General features: G+C 49.3%; 1 protein-coding gene across 3 annotated transcripts in view; it reads left to right on the top strand.

Annotated features, from left to right (window-relative positions):
* Window positions 1-22,088, top strand: part of atg2a (autophagy related 2A) — a 139,010-nt gene extending 116,922 nt beyond the window's left edge. For all 3 annotated transcript variants that reach the window (XM_048525104.2, XM_048525102.2, XM_048525101.2), the window contains exons 37-42: window positions 3,315-3,384; window positions 5,932-6,014; window positions 10,714-10,835; window positions 11,889-12,043; window positions 12,612-12,764; window positions 19,549-22,088. In XM_048525104.2, coding sequence (XP_048381061.1) covers window positions 3,315-3,384; window positions 5,932-6,014; window positions 10,714-10,835; window positions 11,889-12,043; window positions 12,612-12,764; window positions 19,549-19,785 — 820 coding nt within the window. In that variant the 3' untranslated portion in view covers window positions 19,786-22,088. The remainder of the gene's footprint in view (window positions 1-3,314; window positions 3,385-5,931; window positions 6,015-10,713; window positions 10,836-11,888; window positions 12,044-12,611; window positions 12,765-19,548) is intronic.
* Window positions 22,089-23,745: the final 1,657 nt, after the last annotated feature.

Here is a 23,745-nt window from a genome sequence, read left to right as displayed (position 1 = left end):
GTCCGTCCTTTAGTAAGGAGACTGCAACATTGCACGGTATCTGAGATGTGGTCTCACCAATGACCATTATGAGCAAAATGTAACATCCTTAGTCCTGTGTTCACTTGCTCGTGTAATAAAGCCATGAGGGCAGCGCGGTGGCTCAGTGGTTAGCACTGCAGCCTCACAGCACCAGGGACCCAGGTTTGATTCCAGCCTCGGGCGACTGTCTGTGTGGAGTTTGCGCATTCTCCCCGTGTCTGCGTGGGTTTCCTCCGGGTGCTCCGGTTTCCTCCTGCAGTCCAAAGATGTGCAGGTTAGGGTGGATTGGCCGTGCTGAATTGCCCGTAGTGTTCAGGGTTTGTGTGGGTTATAGGGGGATGGGTCTGGGTGGGATGCTCCAATGGTCGGCGTGGACTTGTTGGGCCGAAGGGCCTGTTTCCGCGCTGTAGGGAATCTAATTCTAATTCAGTGTGGAGGTGCTGGTATTGGACTGGCGTTCACAAAATAAGAAGTCACATGAAGCCAGGTTATAATCCAACAGGTTTATATAAAAGCACAAGCTTTTGAAGTGCTGCTCCTTCATTAGATGACGTGGTCCACCTGATAAAGGAGCGGTGCTCCAAAAGCTTCTGATTTTAAAATAAACCTGTTGGACTGTAACCTGGCGTCGCGTGACTTCTGATTTTCCTGTGATAAAGGATAACACTCCACGAGCCTCCTTAATTACTTGCTGAATCTGAGTACTAACCTCTTCTGAATCATACACTAAAACATCTAGATCCCTCTGCACCTCAAAATACTGCAGTCTTCCTATGTTTAATTAAACTCGACTTCCTATTCTTCCAGCCAAAGTGAACAAAGTTAACCTACCTTTACTCGGGTTTCTTCACACACACACTTCCTACCTACGTTTGTGCCATCTACAAATTTAGCTGTCATCCTTTCCATCCCTTATCTAAGTTGTTGATAGAAATTGTCGAAAGTTGAGGTGCCAGCATCAGACCCAACTCGTCACATTCTGTCAGTCTTTACAAGGTGCGCGCACACGCACACAATGAACTGCGGCTTGTGCAATAGCCTTTTATCTGTCACCCTGACATGTGGGTCCATGTGGAGCTATTCTTTCAAAGAATATCAATAATGCGTAGATTTATAGGTTGGGTTATGGACACTGGTTTGTTCGGTCGCCAAGCTGGTTCGTTAGTTCGCAGACGTTTCATGACCCTGCAGGGTAACATCATCAGTGCAGCCTCCAATGAAGAATTGTTTTATTTTCCGGCTTGCTATTTAAATTCTGGGGTCTGTTGGAGTTGATTACCTCATATCCGGTTTTCCTTCGCGATGGTGTGTATATAGGGTCTAGTTCTATGTGTTTATTGATGGCCTTCTTGGTGGACAACGAGACCTCTTAAAAAATTCCCGTGCTCCTCTCTGTTTGGCTTGTCCTAGGATGCTGACAGACAAACAAGGACAAGCACGGGAATTCCTAGAGGCCTGGTTCTCCTCCAAGATGGCCATCAATAAACACATAGAACTAGATCGTATATAGACACCATCGCAAAGGAAAAACAGACATGGGGTAATCAACTGCAAAGGACCCCAGAGTTTAAATAGTAAGCAGGAAAATACAACAGTGCTTCATTGGAGGCTGCACTGATGATGTTACCCAGCAGGGTAATGAAATGCCTGCAAACTGATAAACCAGCTCAAACCAAACACAGCAGAATATCAATAAATTGATTAAACATAGTTTCAGCAAACCATGCCGATTCTTCCCAATTATCTTTATCTTGTATTCTTACAAGCGCTCAGTTATTACTTCCTTAGTGATTGTCTCTAACACCCCCTCAAGGACAGATACCAAGCTAACTGGCCTGTAAGTTTTCTAATTTCAGTCTCCCTCATTTCTTCGATGTTTAGCGACTTTCTGATGGAAATTTTCCAGAATATAATGCATTGGAAAATTAGCATCAACACATCTATTACCTCGTTAGCCACCTCTTTTAAGACTCTAGGATGAAGTCCATTAGGACCTGGAGACGCATCAATCTCTGGTTGCATCTGTTTGTTCAGTACTGTTTCCCTTGTGATTATAATCAGCAAGTTACCTTCTTCCATTTCCTTGTTTACAGCTATTGCTAAGATGTTTATTGTAACCTCTACAGTAAAGACAGAAGCAAAATATTCATTCATTACATCCTCCATTTCTTTATTGATTACCAATCACACTCCATTCTCGCTCTCTGGAGGGCCAGCACTCACTCCATTTGCTCTTGCTCATTATAAATGCGTATAGAAACGCTTACTATCTGTTTTTACATTTCTAGCTAGCTCCTTCTCATATTCCAATTTATTTTTCTCAATTAATCTTCGTCATTCTCTGCCCTGCTCTGATATGCTACTCACCCTTGCACTATCATATACTTTCCCCCTTAAGGGAGATGTTTTCCTTAACTACTAAGGTTAGCCATGGATGGTGGGTGGTCCAGTGGCCCACTTGGCCAAGTGGTATTATCGCTTGACAAGTAATCTGTAGACCCAGGTAACGCTGTGGTGATAGAGTTTGAATCCTGCCATGGCAGATGGTGAAATTTGAATAAATAAAAAATCTGGAATAAAAGTGTAATGCTGACCATGAAACCACTGACATTGCAGGAAAAAACTCATCAGGTTCATTAAGCCCTGAAAAAGGGTAATACCCGAAACGCTGACTGCTCCTTTCCTCCAGATGCTGCGGGCCTGCTATGTTCTTCCAGCCTCCTGTTGTCTACCTTGGATTCCAGCATCTGCAGTTTTGTTGTCTTGCGGGATGGAAACTGCTGCCCCTGCCTGGTCTGGGCCTACATGTGACTCCAGACCCACAGCAATGTGATTGACTCCCAACTGCCCTCTGGGCAATTAAAGATGGAAAATAAATGCTGCCTAGCCAGCGACCCCCTCACCCTGTGAATGAAGAGGAAAAAAAGAAAAACACATTCATTATTTAGAAATTTCCCTCTAAATATCTACCACTGCTTCTGTATTCATCCATCCCTTACTTTAAAATCCCAGTCCACTTCAGCTAGCTCAGCTTTCACACCTGCAGTTACCCTTACTTTAAGTTTAACAAACTAGTCTTAGACCTACTCTTCTCCCTTTGCAACTGAATGCCACTGAGTAGAGAGTGGATAGTTCAAGTCCCCACAATCCCGGCTGTTGTCCTTTAGGAAGTGAAGCGGTTTGATTTGCACTAGGCATTAGGTGGAGCAGCAGTGACATGTGCTAATGGTCTCTCTCTGTCTCTCTCCCTCTCTCTCCCTCTCTCTCTCTCTCTCTCTCCCTCTCTGTGACAGGGAATTTCGATTTACCTCAGAAGTACCAATCTGGTTGGACTATCATGGAAAGCATGTAACCATGGATCAAGTGAGTGATTACTTGTTGGCTGAGTTATTTGGTCCGTCACTAATTTCTCTCATACGCCCTGCCTGAGATACCTGCCTTCCTAGGCCGAAGGTGCTGACTCCCATGGGAATTCAGTGCCCTGGGTTTCAGCTCGCTCCCAAGGATGTGCTGGTATGGTGGTTATTTAAACAGGAGCAAACAGTCCACAGAATCTATTTAAACTATGCACAGTAGCAAACAGTCCACAGAATCTATTTAAATAGCATACTGCAACCATCTGCAGAGTCTACTTAAATGGTGTGCTGCAGCACAAACCGCAGATTATTACAGTGCTGTGATCGTGTAATTAAACTAGCTCAGGCAGAGTTCTGTAATAATTTCAGCACACATCCCAGAGAAGCTTCGTCTCAGTAACACTGAGTGAAGTTGGTGATTTTTGTTAAAAGCCACCCTCCTTCACTGGTTTCCCTATAAGAAAGAGAAGATATTATCTTTGTTATTTCTTTCGCTTCATGTGACTGCAGGCCCATGCCTGAGAGGTTAACCCCAATTGGCCTCTGCAGTGGTCCCCAAAGTCCCCCTTAACCACACCAAACCACCAAACACCACACACATTCTTTGCAGGGAAACTAGGGACGAATGGTTTCAGTAATACTTTCAAACCTGGATGCAAATTTTAATCTAGGTGGCCACTCTTTCTAAGGATATTCCACTTTGGAAAGTGTCACAGCTGAGCACCGTCTTATAGTTTGAAGCACTGCATGTGGATCAGGAGTATGAACCCTGGATAGTGGACTGAATTTTGCTTTTCTCCCAGTCCAGCACACAGATCCCATTCACCGTAACCCATCTACCTCCTCTCCATCTCACCCAGATTGTTGCGTGTCTTGGTTGCCTGAAATCGGATGCTAGCTGGCAGGCAGAGTACAGGTTCAATATCCCCTGAACCATCCAGACCATGGGTCAGGCAACATCTTGATTGGTCCCACTGTTTTTGGCTACATCTGATGACCCACAAACCCTACCCAGAAGGCGGGTGACTAATAACACTCGACTTGGGATTGATTTTCCGCGCAGTTGTTTTGCCCACAACAATCTGTTACTCACTGCTTTTGCTGGAAAACTCCTACTGGTTTATAAGGAAGGCATTGTCATAGTTTTGCTCATGAGTTCTGTTTGTCAGACTGTTCTAATGTGCTATTTAAATAGACTCTATTTCCTGCAGTGTGTTCAAGTTGAAAATTCAAAAGCTTAAACACGCTACCAACAGATTCAACAACAATTTCCAGGCTGTTACTAGACTTCTGAACAGATCTCTCAAATTTTAAATTTACTGTTCATCTCACTCCCTGTGCAGTCGTAACATTGTGTTCCTCGTTCTGTTCTGTACCCTGACGCATTGTGTGTGATATGATCTGCCTATACTGCACATAAAACAAAACTTCTCACTGTACCTAGGTGCATGTGACAATAATAAATCAAATCAAATGGACTCTGTGAACTCTTCGATGCGGTGCTCTGTTTAAATAGATTCTGTAAACTGCTTACTGTAATGGGCTATTGAAATAGACTAGAATGTGGTGGAGTATTCTGCACGTAATGTGCTGCATGTAGGATCTCTAAACTTTTTTTTAACAGTTTGCTACCTAAACAGACTTTGTAGACTGTTATATATAGAATTGTTGTTTAATTTAGACTCTGGACTGCCAAAGTGCCCTATTTAACAGATTCTAGACTGCTGTAACTTGCTGCCTCTGTTGTGGTACACTGTTTAAGTAGGCTGTGGTGATTCTTTGCTATCCTGCGGCATTTGAATAGACTCTGTAGACTGTTGCAGTGCACTGTTTAACTGTGTTGGAGATGCTGTAGGAGGTTTGTTGTAATGTGCTGTTTAAATTTTTCTTTCACCCTTGCATAGAATGTGAACATTGCTGGCCTTTTCTAGTTGTCTTTGAACAGAGTGAGTTTATTTCAGTTAAGAGTTGACCACTTTACTGTGGGGCCTGGAGTCGTATGTAAGCGAAACCGGGTAAGGACACAGATTTCCTTCCCCAAAGAACGTCAGTGAACCAGATGGGTTCTTCTGACAATTGACAGTTGTTCATCAGACTAGCTTTCAGCTTTAATCAAAATCCCCCACTGCTGAGAACGTCAGCCTGGACTTCTGGTTTACTGGGCCTGTAACATTACCGCTACAACACCATCTTTCCTTATATTTATTCTTAAACTCTTTGTGGTCATTTAAGTAGACTTCCTAGGCCATTTGTTGTAAATAGGCTCTGTAGATTGCTATTGTGCTCCTTTTAAATATTCCTGGCTGTCGTGGGCTGCTTACAGGCACTGTGCAGATGTATCTGTTGCTGTGTGTCGATTAAGTATGTGGTTTTCTGTAGCATATTGATGTAGAGAGCCTGCTGTGAGCCCTGTCATAACATGCATTTCATTCTGGCTAACATGCTGGTCTTAGACGCTCTGCCGTTTTATTTGGGGTGGCCAAGGTCCACTTCATGTTGTTACAAAGTCCACTTCAAGTCATTAAAGCTCAGCTTGTCTTTCTGTCTCTTGCAGGGTACGTTCGCTGGGATACTCATAGGACTCGCCCAGCTCAACTGCTCTGAACTGAAGCTGAAGAGGCTATGCTGTAGACATGGGTGAGTGACATTACAGAGTAGGCGAAACTCCTTGGAACCCAGGACCTGCCCAAAGTACTTCCTGTTTTCATTTGGGAATCCCCGTTTTTATTTTGCCAAGTACACTTGGGAATGCAGGCACTATCGCCAACTCCAGTGCTGTGACCCCTGTGACAGCCCCTAAACCCAACCACCACGGGTTTGAAACTTAAAGGTGGTGTGTGCACGCACATGAGACATGCTACCAATGAGGAGTTCCAGCAGCACAAACCCACGTTCACCCATTGCGTGGATTCCAAATGTACTGAGGCCTTTTGCATTCACCCTCCGTTGTGCACAATCCACATTAACAAAATCATTTCCCACTCACTCCCGTTGTAGACAATCCCAACTGATCAAACCTTTTCCTATTCACTGCCATCATACACCATCCCAATGGATCAATCCCCCTCCCGTTCCCTTCCATTGTACACAATCCCAATGGACACAAACCCCTTCCTGTTCACTCCCATTGTACACAATCCCAATGGATGAATCCCCCTCCCGTTCACTCCTATTGTACACATTCCCAATGAATTAATCCCCTTCTCATTCACTCCCAGTATACACAATTCCAATGGACCCAAACTCCTCCTCAGTCATTCCCATTGTACACAATCCCAATGGACCAAAAACCTTTCCCATTCACTCCAATTGTATATACTCTCACTTGATGAAATCTCATTCCATTGCATACAATCCCAGTGGACGTTTTATCTGTGTCTAACATGGGAAGAGGAAGCTTTAATCTATCTCTGGTCATATGCTGTATTTGTCCAGGATGTGTTAGACGGATACAATGTTGTGAAAGCTTTTGTGGAGTTACTACCAAACTCCAGGCAAGATTTCCCAGTTTGTCACAGGGAACCACTGAAATCATTAAAATCCCAAGTTCCTGTTCTTTAATCACCCAGCCCTTTGGTTAGTCACAATACTTCCCTTGTGAGTGTCTTTCTCAAAGACCCAAATTCATTCATTTTTCTGGAAGGAGCCAATTTAATCAGGTCCTCTTGAATTCAAAAGAGCAATTTTGTTAATTATAGAACATGGGAATAAATATTAAAGTAGTATGTATATGCAAAGGTTGGAGATAAGGTGAGTCTAGAATGTTAAAAGTTTAAAACAAGAAAAGTTGTGGTGAGACAGATCAGTATAAATTGTTCACAAAAAGCAGATAAGTTGAATGTTCTGGCCATTACAGTGGAAGTTACTGGTCGTGTCAGTGCTGGAGGTGCAGTTGTTGGCTTCAGTGTTCATGCTGTTTTTGGCAAATTGAAGTTTATTCGTCCTGTTTCCTTTTTCCAAACTGGTTTGCAGCTCTGAGAGTGAGGCTGTCTCTTTACCTGCAATGTAAGGGTAACTAGAAGATAGTTCTTCACCTGTGGCATCACAGCATGCTGACTCTCACACTGAAGCCAGTACACATGAGAGCATTCAGCCCCACAAATCCACTACAGTAGAGTTGGAGCTTGTATATTTCAGGAGGGTAGAACAGATGTCTGCAAGAGATCACTTTGTTGACTGAGGGTGGGAAGAGTCTTCTCCCTGTTTGAAGTTCCCCGGACATTTTACAAATGCAACATTCCATTGGCTTCACACAGGACTTTGCCAGGCAGTCGCTGAGTTTTAATCAGTGTTTCAGAGCCCTCTGCCTTTTTGAAAACACCTTTTTGAAAATTTCTAAATTTTAACTTTAGAATTAGAAGTAAAAGAAAATCTATAAATATTCTGAAGAAGGGTCTAGGCCCGAAACGTCAGCCTTCCTGCTCCTCTGATGCTGCTTGGCCTGCTGGGTTTGTCCATCTCTATGCCTTGTTTTCTCGGATTGTCCAGCATCTGCAGTTCCTGCTATCTGTATAAATACTTTAGTGTTCTGATCCATAGCTAGAACCTGGTCTGACAGCATACTGTCCCCGCGTGGGGGGTGATTGATGGGAACAGCGACGAGGGAGCTTTACTTGTGGTTTAAAAGAGTTGAGGGAGCTTTACTCTCTGTCTAACCCCGTGCTGTCCTTGGGGAGTGTTTGATGGGAGACAGTGTAGAGGGAGCTTTACTCTGTATCTAACCCTGTGCTGTCCCTGTCCCTGGGGAGTGTTTGATGGGGGGCAGTGTGCAGGGAGCTTTACTGTGTGTCTAACCCGGTGCTGTCCCTCTCATTCTGGAGCACAAACATCACCATGCTGGATGATGTGAAAACGCTTGTTGTGTGCTGGGCTGATGCTGCTCATTTCCCTGGAAGGACCTCTTTGCCTGTGGGCCACGAGGCTCCGAGACTTGGTGTCCTTTGCATTTCCCGAAAGAAAAATCATTACATAACTGGTGGAATGTCAGTTTGCCAATCCGAGAAGTGTTTTTCTCCTGACTCTGTGTCTGAGCCAACATCAGCGAAAAGGCCAGCTTTGTTGGTGTTTGGTCACGCTCTGTTCTCAGACAGGGAGCCCAGTCACAGTGCAGCGGTTATTGTACAGAAGCTATCCTGACACGCGAGCAGTATTAAGAACAATGGTTGTTTTTGACAATGAGCCTCTCTCACCAGCGCCTGCAGATATCAAATTGTCAATGCTGCCCTGTTCATACAGCAGAGGGAGACCACTCCATCCCTGTATCACATGCTGGCTTTCTATAAAAGAGCTCTACAGTTTCCCCTGTGAGAATTATTTGTACAATTCCTTCTTGACTACTTCCACCAACCTTTCAGGCAGTCTGCTCTAGATCGCAACAAACCATTATATTTAAAAAGCAATGTACCTCACCTCCCCACTTGTTCCTTTGCCAAACACCTTAGCTCTGTGTCCTTCTCGTTATCGACTGTCCTAGAAACATGTCATTCTCCTGTTTCAATGTAAAATCTTTATTCAAGTTACCTTGTTTGGAAGAAAATGCAATTGCATTTGAACCAGCTTTTGGAAGGTTTCTCTCTCTCTCTCACACACACACACACACACACACACACACACACACACACACACACACACACACACACACACACACACACACACACACACACACACACACACACACACACACACACACACACACACACACCACCCCCACCCCTGGTTAAAGGGCTTGTCCTCTCAGAAAAGGTTGCACGAGTGAGGGCATAAGAAACAGGCACAGGGTTAGGCCATTCGGCCCCTCCAGCCTCCATTCAATATAATCATGACTGACCTGAACCTCCCCGGGTCTGCAGTCCTGCCCTTAGCCCGTCACCCTTGATGGATCAAGTATCTATCTTTGCTATAACTATACACAAGGAGTCTGCCCCCACACCTTTTTGTGGCAAGGACTTCCTCAGAGTCTCAACCCTCTGAGAAAAGAAAATTCCTTTTTGTTTCGGTCTTAAATTAGTGCCTCTTTATTGGCCCTGCAGACAGTGGACAGTGGTGTGTCCTTATTGAAACAAGCAAGATGCTGAGGGTCCTGCTAGAGTAAATACTGGGAGGGTGTTTCCTCTGGCGGGGAATGTTTGAATTAAGATGGGGGCAGTGCAAGGGTCGGAGGGCTCCTTTTTAAGATAGAGATAAAAATTATTTTTTCTGAGGATCGTTATTGGAGTTCTTCTCCCCAGAGGGCACTGGAAACAGGGTCATTGAACTTGTTCATGAAGTCACTCACAGATCTGTTCAGTAGAGGGGTGGAGTGACAACGGAGTGGAGGGTTCATTGAGGATCAGACAAAAACTGGGAGCTGAGACCTCGAGCAAATCAGCCACGAGCTTATTGAATAGTAGAGCGAGTTGAGGGGTGGAGTGGCCTACTCCTCCTCCTTGAGTACATACTACATTACATATTTGCTCCATCAAAGCTCTACATGATTTTGGAAGCCTCTGTTAGATCTCCCTCCAATCTTTACAAGTAGTCATAGAAAAACCGACCCACTCGTCCATGCCAGCCAGTTGTCCAAAACCGACCCACTCGTCCATGCCAGCCAGTTGTCCAAAATGAATCAGTCCTATTTGCCAGCATTTGGCCTATATCCCTCCAAGCCCTTTCAATTCATGTACCCATCCCCAGCTATTTTGTGTCACTTCTGCCTGCTGCATCCTGTAAGTTTCAGCAGAGGTACAGACAGACTGCTCCAATGCCTGCTCTCACTGTGCAGAAGTTTTTGGTCTCCACTGAAGAGTTTCAGAGGGGGCCTTGAGAATTCCAGTAAAACCCGATCCCTGGGAGCAGAGGCACATCATCATGATGCGCTCACGCACGCCCGACAAACTGCAGCGGACCACTTTGCATCCTGTACAGCTGTTCACTGTACACTGCTCCAAAGAGAACTTTCTAACCTTTACTGGCCTATCCACTTGTGTGATCTAAAAAAAACACTGCATGCAGAGTATGGAGACCCAACTGCTTCAAGGAACTGGGATGAATTAGAAATAAGATAATTTGTACGAAGCAACTGTTTCTGGTTCTCCTGTGACCCTGTGCAGCTCTGTAATGATCCAAATGGTTGTGGTGTTGCTGAGAGGTAATATTTTCTCTTAGTTTTGCATGAGCAATTGCACGCGCAGTGAATTCCCATGAGAATAGTGCCTGCATGTTTGGTGGAGAACTCGGGGATTTCTGTACGATGCAGTGTGTCTGGGAAACCACTGGCCATCAGCATTGCAGGGAGGGCCGACACGAGCCAGTGTGTGTAGTTTGTGCTGTCCAGCTTAACTGTGTGTGATTTTCACAGTCTGCTAGGGGTGGACAAGGTGATCAACTACGCCTTGAACGAGTGGCTGAGCGACATCAGGAAGAACCAGCTCCCGGGCATTCTTGGGGGCGTAGGCCCCATGCATTCTGTGGTACAGCTGTGTAAGTAGCAGTGGGCGCCTGCTGGCTCGAGGGTGTGCGCTCATTCCCCCACTCCTTCCCAAATTGTCTGGCCTGCGAGCTCTCCTCAGGGCATCTGGCGCCCGCCGCGCACCCAGCAGTTAAGTGCAGGGGAGGCTAGTGAGGCCGAATGCAGTCAAATAGCCCGACAGAGTCAATGCCCACGTTTGCCCATGGTGTCAGCGGAGTGAGCATGGGGCTGCAGGCCTGATATTGCATTGAGACTTGGTTGCAGTGGGTGAGATATTGTGGGTGGGGCAGGCACACAGAGGGGCATAGGGAAGATCAGAAAGTGCTGACCCCATCCTGCGAGTGTTTGATGGGGGACATAGTAAAGCTCCCTTTACATTATCTAACCCTGTGCCGTCCCTACCGTGGGTGTGTTTGATGGGGACAGTGTAGAGGGAGCTTTACTCTGTATCTAACCCCGTGCTGTCCCTGTCCCTGGGGTGTGTTTGATGGGGACAGTATAGAGGGAGCTTTACTCTGTATCTCACCCCGTGCTGTCCCTGTCCCAGGGAGTGTTTGATGGGGACAGTGTAGAGGGAGCTTTACTCTGTATCTAACCCCGTGCTGTCCCTGTCCCGGGGAGTGTTTGATTGGGGGGGACAGTGTAGAGGGAGCTTTACTCTGTATCTAACCCCATGCTGTCCCTGTCCCTGCGGAGTGTTTGATGGGATGACAGTGTAGAAAGAGCTTTACTCTGTATCTAACCCCGTGCTGTCCCTGTCCCTGTCCCTGGGGAGTGTTTGATGGGACGACAGTGTAGAGGGAGCTTTACTCTGTACCTAACCCCATGCTGTCTCTGTCCCGGGGAGTGTTTGATTTGGGGGGGGGACAGTGTAGAGGGAGCTTTACTCTGTATCTAATCCCGGGCTGTCCCTGTCCCGGGGAGTGTTTGATGGGGGGGACAGTGTAGCAGACATCATATTAATCTGACTGTGGTTCCAGAGCCTTTGCTGCTTGTTTGTCAGCTGCAGTAAAGAGGCCACGTTGCTGTGGGTAACTGCCATGTCTCTCTCTGCTCCTCCCCAGTTCACGGCCTCAGGGATCTCTTCTGGCTGCCGATTGAACAGTACCGGAAGGATGGGCGGATTATCCGGGGGCTCCAGCGAGGAGCTGCATCTTTCGGGACCTCCACCGCATCTGCAGCTTTGGAACTGAGCAACCGTCTGGTGCAGGCCATTCAGGTAAATGTGCGTGCAGCCTCCACAGTTGAATAACTGTGTGGCCTGGTTCGGATGTTAATGGGCACACCTCTGGAGCGGGTGGGAGTGGAATCCAGGGCTCCTGGCCCAGATTCATAAGAATCCTACAGCACGGAGACAGGCTGTTCGGCCCAAAACTATTCCATGCCAACCATGCTAACCCCAATTCCCTGCACTTGGCCCATATCCTTCTCAACCTTTCCTATGCATGTACTGTCCAAATGCCTATTAAGTGTTGCTCATGTACTCACCTCAACCACTTCCACTGGCAGCTCATTCCAGATGCGTACCACCCTCTGTGTATCCTTTCCCCTCTTAACTGAAACTGATGCCCTCTAGTCTTCGATTCCCTAACCCTGGAAACCTGAGCTAGTGACACCGCCACCAGACCCCAACAGGGGGCTTATATCTGAGGGGGTGAGAGCCGGAGGTTGACAGGAGGGTTCCTTCTGGCAAACTGAATGGCTTCCTCTGCTGCAGTTCTCTGGCGTAACTCGGCTCCTCTCCAAAAGCCTCGTACTCAGCTCCAACCACTGCTCTCTGCCAACAGGCCACAGCAGAGACCGTTTACGATATCCTGTCGCCAACACCCCCCATTACCAAGGCGGTCATGGACAAGAGGTGCCTGAAGAAGTACAAGAGGGTACAGCAGCCTGCTGACCTGCGTGAGGGAGTTGCCAAAGCGTACGACACTGTCCGAGAGGTAATTGCAGTGAAGGGGGGTGGTGTCTGTGTTGGGGTCTCTGTCTCTGTGTGTGTCTGTCTGTGTGTGCGCACACATACTTCATAGAATACCCACAGTGTGGAGTCAGGCCATTCAGCCCCACAACTCCACGCCACCCCTCCAAAGAGCATCCCACCCAGACCCGTTCCCCTAATGCTGCGTTTCTCATATGTGACACACTTAACCCACACATCCCTGGGCACTATGGGACAATTTAGCACGGCCAATCCACCCCAACCCGCACATCCCTGGGCACTATGGGACAATTTAGCACAGCCAATCCACCCTAACCCACACATCCCTGGGCACTATGGGACAATTTAGCGCGGCCAATCCACCCTAACCCGCACATCCCTGGACACTATGGGGTAATTTAGCATGGCCAAGCCACCCCAACCTGCACATCCCTGGGCACTATGGGACAATTTAGCACGGCCAATCCACCCTAACCCGCACATCCCTGGACACTATGGGGCAATTTAGCACGGCCAATCCACCCTAACCTGCACATCCCTGGGCACTATGGGACAATTTAGCACGGCCAATCCACCCTAACCCGCACATCCCTGGACACTATGGGACAATTTAGCACGGCCAATCCACCCTAACCTGCACATCACTGGGCACTATGGGACAATTTAGCACGGCCAATCCACCCTAACCTGCACACCCCTGGGCACTATGGGACAATTTAGCACGGCCAATCCACCCTAATCCGCACATCCCTGGGCACTATGGGACAATTTAGCACGGCCAATCCACCCTAACCCGCACATCCCTGGGCACTATGGGACAATTTAGCACGGCCAATCCACCATAACCTGCACATCCCTGGGCACTATGGGACAATTTAGCACGGCCAATCCACCCTAACCTGCACATCCCTGGGCACTATGGGACAATTTAGCACGGCCAATCCACCCTAACCTGCACATCCCTGGGCACTATGGGACAGTTTAGCACGGCCAATCCACCCTAACCTACACATCCCTGGACACTATGGGACAATTTAGCACGGCCAACCCACCCTAACCTGCACATCCCTGGGCACTATGGGACAATTTAGCACGGCCAATCCCACCCTAACCTGCACATCCCTGGGCACTACGGGACAATTTAGCACGGCCAACCCACTCCTGCACATCCCTGGGCACTATGGGACAATTTAGCACGGCCAACCCATACCTGCACACCCCTGGGCTCTATGGGACAATTTAACATGGCTAATCCACCCTAACCTGCACATCTTTGGACTGTGGGAGGAAACCCGAGCACCCAGAGGAAACCCATGTAGATGCAGGGAGAATGTGCAAACTCCACACAGACAGTCGCCCGAGGGTGGGATTGAACCTGGGGTCCCTGGTGCTGTGAGACAGCAGCGCTAGCCACCGTGTGTGTGTGTGTGTGTGTGTGTGTGTGTGTGTGTGTGTGTGGTGTGTGTGTGAGAGAGAGAGAGAGAGAGAGAGAGATGTGTACTGTGTGTGTATGTCTGTGTCTATGTTGGGACCTCTATCCTGGTGCAGCAGCTTTATTACTGTATACAAAAGGGCCCTCTGGTATAAGATAATAAAATGTGAGGCTGGATGAACACAGCAGGCCAAGCAGCATCTCAGGAGCACAAAAGCTGACGTTTCGGGCCTAGACCCTTCATGAGATGCTGCTTGGCCTGCTGTGTTCATCCAGCCTCACATTTTATTATCTTGGAATCTCCAGCATCTGCAGTTCCCATTATCTCTGGTATAAGAGGTTGGTTTGCAGTTATTTTTCTCATGGGATGTAGATAACCCAACCATTTCCTGTTCCTAACTGCAGAGTCATCCCTCTCACTGTGGGTGTGGAGCCACATGTAGGCCAGATTGGGTAACCACATCAGATTTCCTTCCCTAAAGAACTTAAGTGAACCAAGGGGAGTTCCATCCCAATCAGCCCACAGGTTCTGAATCGCGTTGTCACAATGCTGTTGAAGATTCAACAGGCTAATGCTTCCTTTCTACAGAAAAGGGAAGACTGAGGCAGTGACCTAATAGAACACCTTGAAGGTCATGAAAGGGTAGGGTAGACATGTGGGGGTTGTTCCTACTTCCACAGAAGACCAAAATTAGAGGGTCATAAATATGAAATGGATCCCATCGGGAATTCAGGAGCAGTTCCCTAACCCTGAGAGTTGGGTAGCCTGCTCACTCTGAGAGCGGTCGGGGTGAAATGTAAGGTTGGGGCCAGGGCAGAGCTGAATAAAGCCATGAGGGTGAAAGGATGGGATAGACTGATGGGGTGTGATGAAGATTAGGAATAGGACGATTGGGTGATGGGTTGTTATAAAGATCAGGAATAGGAGGATGGGGGATGGGGTGTGATGAAGAAAGACAAAAAAGGATAGAGAGATGGGGTGTGACCAAGATCAGGAATAGGAGGATGGGGGATGGGGTGTGACGAAGGTCAGGAACAGAACGATGGGGGGTGAGGTATGATGAAGAATGAGAATAGAGGGATGGGAGATGCGGTGTGATGAAGATTAGGAGATCGGCGATGGGGTGAGATGACGAATTGGGATAGGAGATGGGATGAGATGAAGAACGGGGGTAGGGGGATGGGGTGTGATGAAGAACGGGGATGGGGGATGGGGTGTGATGAAGAACTGGGATGCGGGATGGGTTGTGATGAAGAGCGGGGATGGGGGATGCAGTGTGATGAAGAGCGGGGATGGGGGATGGAGTGTGATGAAGACCGGGGATGTGGATTGGAGTGTGAAGAGCCAGGATGGGGATTGGAGTGTGATGAAGAGCCAGGATGGGGATTGGAGTGTGATGAAGAACGGGGATGGGGGAATGGAGTGTGATGAAGAACGGGGATGGGGGTTGGAGTGTGATGAGGAACGCTGATAGGGGATTGGGGTGCGATGAAGAACGGGGATAGTGGGATAGGGGATGGAGTGTGAAGAAGAATGGGGATGGGGGTTGGAGTGTGATGAGGAACGCAGATAGGGGAATGGAGTGTGATGAAGAACAGAGATGCGGGATAGAGTGGGATGAAGAATGGGGATGGGCTGTGATGAGAATGGGGATGGGGATAGGGGAATGGAGTGTGATGAAGAACGGGGATGGGGGATTGAGTGTGATGAAGAACGGGGATGGGGGATGGAGTGTGATGAAGAGCGGGGATGGGGGATGGAGTGTGACGAAGAGCCGGGATGGGAATTGGACTGTTATGAAGAGCCGGGATGGGGATTGGAGTGTGATGAAGAGCCGGGATGGGGATTGGACTGTTTTGAAGAGCCGGGATGGGGATTGGAGTGTGATGAAGAACGGGGATGGGGATTCGAGTGTGATGAAGAACAGAGATGGGGGATGGAGTGTGATGAAGAACGGGGATGGGGGTTGGAGTGTGATGAGGAACGCGGATAGGGCAATGGGCTGTGATGAAGAGCGGTGAGGCGGGATGGAGTGGGATGAAGAACGGGGATGGGGTGTGATGAAGAACGGAGATGGGGGATAGGGGAATGGAGTGTGATGAAGAACGGGAATGGGGGTTGGAGTGTGATGAGGAACGCGGATAGGGCAATGGGGTGTGATGAAGAGCGGTGAGGCGGGATGGAGTGTGATGAAGAACGGGGATGGGGAATGGAGTGTGATGAAGAACGGGGATGGGGAATGGAGTGTGATGAAAAGCAGAGATGTAGGATGGAGTGGGGTGAAGAACAGGGATGAGGTGTGATGAAGAACAGGGTTGGGGGATAGGGGAATGGAGTGTGATGAAGAATGGGGATGGGGGATGAAATGTGATGAAGAGCGGAGATGCGGGATGGAGTGGGATGAAGAAAGGGGATGGGGTGTGATGAAGAACGGAGATGGGGGATAGGGGAATGGAGTGTGATGTAGAATGGGGATCGGGGATGGAGTGTGATGACGAACAGAAATGGGGGATGGAGTGTGATGAAGAACGGGGATAGGGGAATGGGGTGAGATGAAGAACGGGAATAGGGGAATGGGGTGAGATGAAGAACGGGGATCGGGGATGGAGTGAGATGAAGAACGGGGATCGGGGATGGAGTGAGATGAAGAACGGGGATAGAGGAATGGGGTGAGATGAAGAACGGGAATAGGGGAATGGGGTGAGATGAAGAACGGGGATCGGGGATGGAGTGAGATGAAGAACGGGGATAGGGGAATGGGGTGAGATGAAGAACGGGAATAGGGGAATGGGGTGAGATGAAGGACGGGAATGGGGATTGGGTGTGAAGAAGAGCAAGGATAGGTGAATGGGATGAGTATGGAATAGGAATGGTCTGTTTCTCTGGTATAGATTCTTTGTTTATTTGTAACAGGTCACTCCAGCAGTCCTACAAAGTTCACCCCAAACATGGACACACAAGTAAACCAGAAATAGTTTGCATGTACTTTGAATCCGAAGGGGTGTCCCAGCCAATGCAGCTCAGCTATAGGCACTTGTCCTGCTGTTGGTAACCCAGGAGCCACTTTGTATATGGCGTGACCTGCTGTATCTGAGCCAACACACACAAAAAAACCCTGTCAGCACCTTGGGATCCTTGAGAGTGCATTGGAGAGGCGAGACAGGCCCTTAGCTTCAAACATCTTATCTGAGAAGTGACACCGGCGCTCCCTGAGAGCCGTGCTGGAGCCCATTCCATCCAGTCAGGGCTTGAGGCTCTGGATTGGGGCTTACACCCTCGCCTTTCCAACCCAGCGCTGGGCAGGTCTGACTTGCCTCTTACTGCTGTCCTCTCGGGTCTAACTAAGGCCTAGCCTCTGACTCTGCTGATGGCCTTGTGCCTGGGAGTAAGGGAAAGGCCTCTATGGTATTGTCAAGCACTCATTTAGGTACCAGTGTTGTTGCTAACCAAGGTCTGAAAGGCCGGCCTACTCCTCTGTTTTCTGTGCTTCAATGTTTCATATCAATTTGGCCGTTCTGATGATAAAACCTGCCTTTGGTGCAGTACTGTTGCTGAGAATGATGGCCTTGTTTTAAGCAGGAGCTGGATGGGCCTTATGCCCATTATGTCCTGCCCTTAGAGTGGAGACAGAAGGGTGCAGACCTCTGTTTAGGCTTAGTCTTGAGTTGAGATGTGCGCCGCATGCCTCAAGAAGGATAGACTGACCTGAGTGGGGTGTAGCCTCAGCATTGCCAGAATGATCCTGCACAGGTTAAATGATGGGGACAATGGGACGAAAGCTTATCAGGGGCTATGCAGGAAGGTAGAGCTGAGGTTAAAATCAGATCAGCCTCAATCTTATTGAATGGTGGAGCAGGCTTGCAGGCAGAATGCCTTCCTGGGTCTGTAGAATACACAGACTGGACTTGTATCCCCCTGAGTGGAGGGGATTAAAGGGTGACTGACCTGAGAGGTTTGGGATGATTAAAGTTCGGGTCAAGAGAGAGCCTGTGCTCCACGTTTGGGTGAGGGAATTCTAATCAGTCTTGGGCAAGGGGGCAAAGCCTTAAACTGAGAACCAGGCAGAGGGTATGGGAGAGCAACATGAGGAAGTAATTCTTCCCCCAAAGGGGACTGGAAATCTGGAATTCTTGTCCATCTCCCCAGCCACAAGAAACTTAGGGAAGGTGGAGAACATTGCAATGGGGAGAACTGACATGTCCTATCAGCCCGGGTCCCACAAGTAGTTGGAGGACAATTCTCCACGTACAGGCTGGTGAAACTGTCAACTTTGTCCCAGCTCCATACCGAACACTGGCAACTAGGGGCGGTACAATGGCTCCGTGGTTAGCACTGCTGTCTCATGGCGCCAGGGACCCGGTTTCCGTTAAACCCTCAGGCGACTGTCTGTGTGGACTTTGTACACTCTCCCCAAGTCTGCATGGGTTTCTACCGGTTTCCTCCCAGATCCCATAATTGCCCCATAGTGCCCAGGGATGTGCAGGTTAGGGTGGATTGGCCGTGCTAAATTGCCCCATAGTGCCCAGGGATGTGCAGGTTAGGGTGGATTGGCCGTACTAAATTGCCCATAGTGTTCAGGGATGTGCAGGTTAGGGTGGATTGGCCGTGCTAAATTGCCCCATAGTGTTCAGGGATGTGCAGGTTAGGGTGGGTTGGCCGTGCTAAATTGCCCCATAGTGCCCAGGGATGTGCAGGTTTGGGTGGATTGGCCGTGCTAAATTGTCCCATAGTGTCCAGGGATGTGCAGGTTAGGGTGGATTGGCCGTGCAAAATTGTCCCATAGTGCCCAGGGATTAGATTAGATTAGATTAGATTCCCTACAGTGTGGAAACAGGCCCTTTGGCCCAACAAGCCCACACCGCCCCTTGAAGCATCCCACCCAGACCCATCCCCCTATAACCCACACACCCCTGAACACTACGGGCAATTTAGCGTGGTCAATCCACCTAGTCTGCACATCTTTGGATTGTGGGAGGAAACTGGAGCACCCAGAGGAAACTCATGCCGGCACGGGGGGAATGTGCAAACTCCACACAGACAGTTGCCCGAGGCTGGAATTGAACCTGGATCCCTGGTGGCTGGGTGGGGTAGCCATGAGGAATGCAGGATTACAGGGAGAGGGTGTGGGGAGGTGGGTAGCTTCGGATTTGAAAGGTGAAATGACCTGCTGCTAGCCTGTAGGGATTCCATGTTTATGAATGTGAGGTTGTGTGATGCTGTCCAGCGAAGGGTATAAAGGGGGTTGTGTGCAGATGCATGTTGAGTGACAGACGGCAGCTCAAAGCTCTCCTGTACAAACCTGATCACTAACCTCCATGCTTTCCTCTCTCTCTCTCTCTCCTCCCCCTGTCCTAGGGGGTCATCGACACGGCACAGACCATCTGCGACGTGGCCACCCGGGGTCACGAGCAGAAAGGCATCACGGGGGCGGTGGGGGGGGTCCTGAGGCAAATCCCGCCCACCGTGGTCAAGCCGCTGATCGTGGCCACGGAGGCCACCTCCAACCTCCTCGGGGGGATGCGGAACCAGATCAAGCCGGACGCCCGCAAGGAGGACAGCCTGAAGTGGCGCATGGACGAAGGTCAGGACTAGGCCTTCGCTCGTGAACCCTCACCCTCAACTGACACCACCCCCCCCCCTCTGCTCCTCCTCTTTTCTCTTCGAATCGCCCAGTTCATTTTGTGAAAGCGGAAACAAAAAGATGTTTGGGGTTGGGATGGGGTGGCGCAGGGGAGGAAGACAAAATGAGAAGAATTCAGGAATGTGTCATCTGCTTCGGGCAGCATTGACCCACAGGACTGCAATAAGGACGACCAGCAGAATGAATGGTGACTGGGAGCCGACAGCGGAGAGGGGGGGGAGAGAGAGACCTGGCTGTTGTTGAAGAGGCAGCGGGAGGAGGAAGCTATAACCCTCCTTGTCACAGTGTCCCCGACCTCCGAAAGGCTGATTCCTGTCTCTTGGAGGTTGGTTGGGGTGGGTTGTGCCTGTGTGTGTGTGTGTGTGTGTGGTGTGTGGTGTGTGTGTGTGTGCGCGCGTGCGTGGTGTGTGTGTGAATACATGAAAGTAGCAGCAAGCAGCGTTAATCCGCTGGGGAATATCCTCCCCAATCCTTGTTACCCTGCCCCCAACCTAACGCTTCTTAAAAATCAACGTTGAGGTGTTAAAGCCACGTGAATCTGCTTCTAATTTCCAAGGGTTCGGACAAATTTGGGCCTTTGTTTCCACAGGCCTTTAGATGCTTTTGCAGCAGTGGGCTGCTGAGCTCTGACCCCGTTCCACCTTTATTCCCCAGCCCGAGAAAGTGGGATCAATCACTCGGCTTCGAACGCACTAAGCAGACCGACGTGGCCCAGATTCTTTCTCCCTCCCCACCCTTGCCTCACGGTATTCCTTGCAGACAGGTACATACCCATGCAGACACACACCCCTCCCCATCTCTCTCTGTCCTAGCCGAAGGCACTGTTGGGCGGGAGGTGTCACTCTCTGGCGTGGAACAGACAGCCGGCATGGGAGGATGCCAGGTTGGGTAGCGTGCGTGGGAGGGCAGTGCAGGTTGAGCAGAATCCAGAGCTGCCGGCACTCCCCATCCGGTGACAGGGGGCTCCACCAGGTGTGTTTACCATGTGCCAGTTGCCTCCCTTGTCAGGAAGGTGCTGAGCTCCGTCAGGCCAGTAGTGGAGACGGATCCCAGGCAGTTTTCTGCAGAATGACCTTGTTGTCTGTCTTTCTTTTAAGATGTAAACAAATCTCCTCTACTGAGGCTTTTTGTCACCTCCTTGCATGGCTCGATGACCCACTTTTGTTCAGTAATCCCTCGTGTGGGCTGCCTCGGGATGTTTTCTGTGGCACTATATAAATGCACATTGATGTTATGAAGACTGAATCTCAAAGAGAATGGATATAACAGGGTGGGGGAGGGGGGTAGCGGAGGGCAGTTGGGCTAAGGAAGGCTTTAGGAGCTAATATAAACTTTAAAAATCCTATATATTTTTGAACGGTCTGTAATTACCCCATGAATTTGGATTGTTTTAATGAATTTTTTTTTACCTGAATGGAGCAATATTTCGTAGCTGGGAAAGGCAGAGTGAGATAGACGTGCTCATCCTGCTTTCCCTGGTGACATTATTCGCAATGCATGTGTGGAAGGTGCTTTGAGATATTAAATTAGAGAAATATATCGTATGTGCATATGAGAAAAATTTTAAGGTTAAATTTTGGTGACAGTACTCGCCCATTAATAAACACCAAACACAACAGCTTATCATGGGGCCTAACAATTTAGGACATTTAGGGTCTGAGTGATCTTAACAGCCAGTCTCCTTTGTGCACATGCCCCACTGTCGCGTCCTTTCCCCATTTATAATGGGGGTTTCCAGTGTAAACACGTCACAGTGCAGTTGCGTCCTCCTTCGCAGAGATGGCGCTGCTGTCATCATAGCTCATGTGGGGAAAGAAGTCGAATTGTGCGTGGTGTGGATGTGTGGTGGTGGAGTGGGTTCCTGCCGTCCCTGGCCCCCTGGACTCCTGCGATCGCAAGGCAGGGCAGCCATCGAGACGTCGGAGATCCGCAGCCCAGTGAGGTGTTAGTGCCTTCAGGAAACGGGGTGGGCGGTGGGTAGAGTGTGCAGGTTGAATGTTCTTTGGAGACGTGTATCAGCTCTGGCTGCGCAGTAGATGCTGGTGCGAGTGTGTGAGAGATGCCTGTGCTGTTCCTTTGCACACCTTTGACACGCTCTGTGTGCGTGTGCGTCTGTATGCGTGTTTAAATGTGTGCTTGCTGATTGAACTGCCCCCACCCCAATCAAACTGTGTAATTAATGAGTGTTAATCTGTGTTCATACACTTGTGTAAAAAAACAAATTATATTAAAAAAATGCAACTTATGTAATAATAAAAACATGTCCAAGTGCGATTTTTAAAAAAAAATGTTCTTTTGCTGTTTGACGGATACAAGGATTTCTTTGGGGTGGTGATTTACTGCGATCAAATCTTCCATAGTCTCCTGGTTGTTTTCCTAGAATCCTACAGCACAGAGAGTTCATTATCCTGTTAAAATGAATCTCCCCTGAATAACCTGCCTTTGACTATCCTCCATGTGCCTATCCAAGAGTCGCTTAAAAGTCTCTAAAGTGTCTGACCCCACTACCACTGTCGACAGCGCATTCCACACACCCACCACTCTCTGTGTGAAGAACCTCCCTCTGACATCTCCCCTATACCTTCCTCCAGTCACCTTAAAATTATGCCCCCTCATAATGGTCATTTCCGCCCTGGGAAAAAGTCTCTGACTGTCCACTCTATCTATGCCTCTCAGCATCTTGTATACCTCTGCCAAGTCACCTCTCATCCTTCTTCGCTCCAATGAGAAAAGCCTTAGCTCCCTCAACCTTTCCTCAGAAGACCCACCCTCCAGTCCAGGCAGCATCCTGGTACATCTCCTCTGCACCCTCTATATCACTTGCACATCCTTCCTGTAATGAACCCAATATTCCAAGTGTGGAATAGATTAAGGTGAAGGATAGATATTGACCCTGGAGAGAGCTCCCCGGCTGTTTTTCTTCCTGCAGTGACTGTGGGTCTTTTCTATCTAACTGAAGAGTCTGACAAAACCTCCGTTTAATGCCTCATGAGAAAGCACTTAACCCTAACCCTGTCACAGGTACAGCCTTACTTTTAGTACCAATACTGGGATAGTTCAGTGCTCCATTGGTACTGACCCTCCGACAGTGCGGCACTCCCTCAGCACTGACCCTCTGACAGTGCGGCTCCTCCCTCAGCACTGACCCTCCGACAGTGTCCACTCCCTCAGCACTGATGCTCCGACAGTACCCGCTCCCTCAGCACTGACCCTCCGACAGTGCCCACTCCCTCAGCACTGACCCTCTGACAGTGCGGCTCCTCCCTCAGCACTGACCCTCCGACAGTGTCCACTCCCTCAGCACTGATGCTCCGACAGTACCCGCTCCCTCAGCACTGACCCTCCGACAGTGCCCGCTTCCTCAGCACTGACCCTCTGACAGTGCCCGCTCCCTCAGCAGTGACCCTCTGACAGTGCCCGCTCCCTCAGCACTGACCCTCCGACAGAGCCCACTCCCTCAGCACTGACCCTCCGACAGTGCCAGCTCCCTCAGTACTGACCCTCCGACAGTGAACGTTCCCTCAGCACTAACCTTCCGACAGTGCCCGATGCCTCAGCACTGACCCTCTGACAGTGCTCGCTCCCTCAGCACTGACCCTCCGACAGTGCCCGCTCCCTCAGCACTGACCCTCTGACAGTGCCCGCACCCTCAGTACGCTCCAACAGTGCCCACTCCCTCAGCACTGACCCTCCGACAGTGCCCGCTCCCTCAGCACTTACCCTCTGACAGTGCGGCACTCTCTCAGCACTGACACTCCAACAGTGCCCACTCCCTCAGCACTGACCCTCCAACAGTGCCCGCTCCCTCAGCACTGACCCTTCGACAGTGCCTGCTTCCTCAGCACTGACCCTCTGACAGTGCCCGCTCCCTCATTACCCTCCAACAGTGCCCGCTCCCTCAGCACTGACCC

Source organism: Stegostoma tigrinum, chromosome 42, assembly GCF_030684315.1.
Source record: "Stegostoma tigrinum isolate sSteTig4 chromosome 42, sSteTig4.hap1, whole genome shotgun sequence".
NCBI classification, from domain to species: Eukaryota; Metazoa; Chordata; class Chondrichthyes; order Orectolobiformes; family Stegostomatidae; genus Stegostoma; species Stegostoma tigrinum.
The sequence above is the reverse complement of the archived record's forward strand: the minus strand, read 5'-3'. Positions and strand labels throughout refer to the sequence as shown.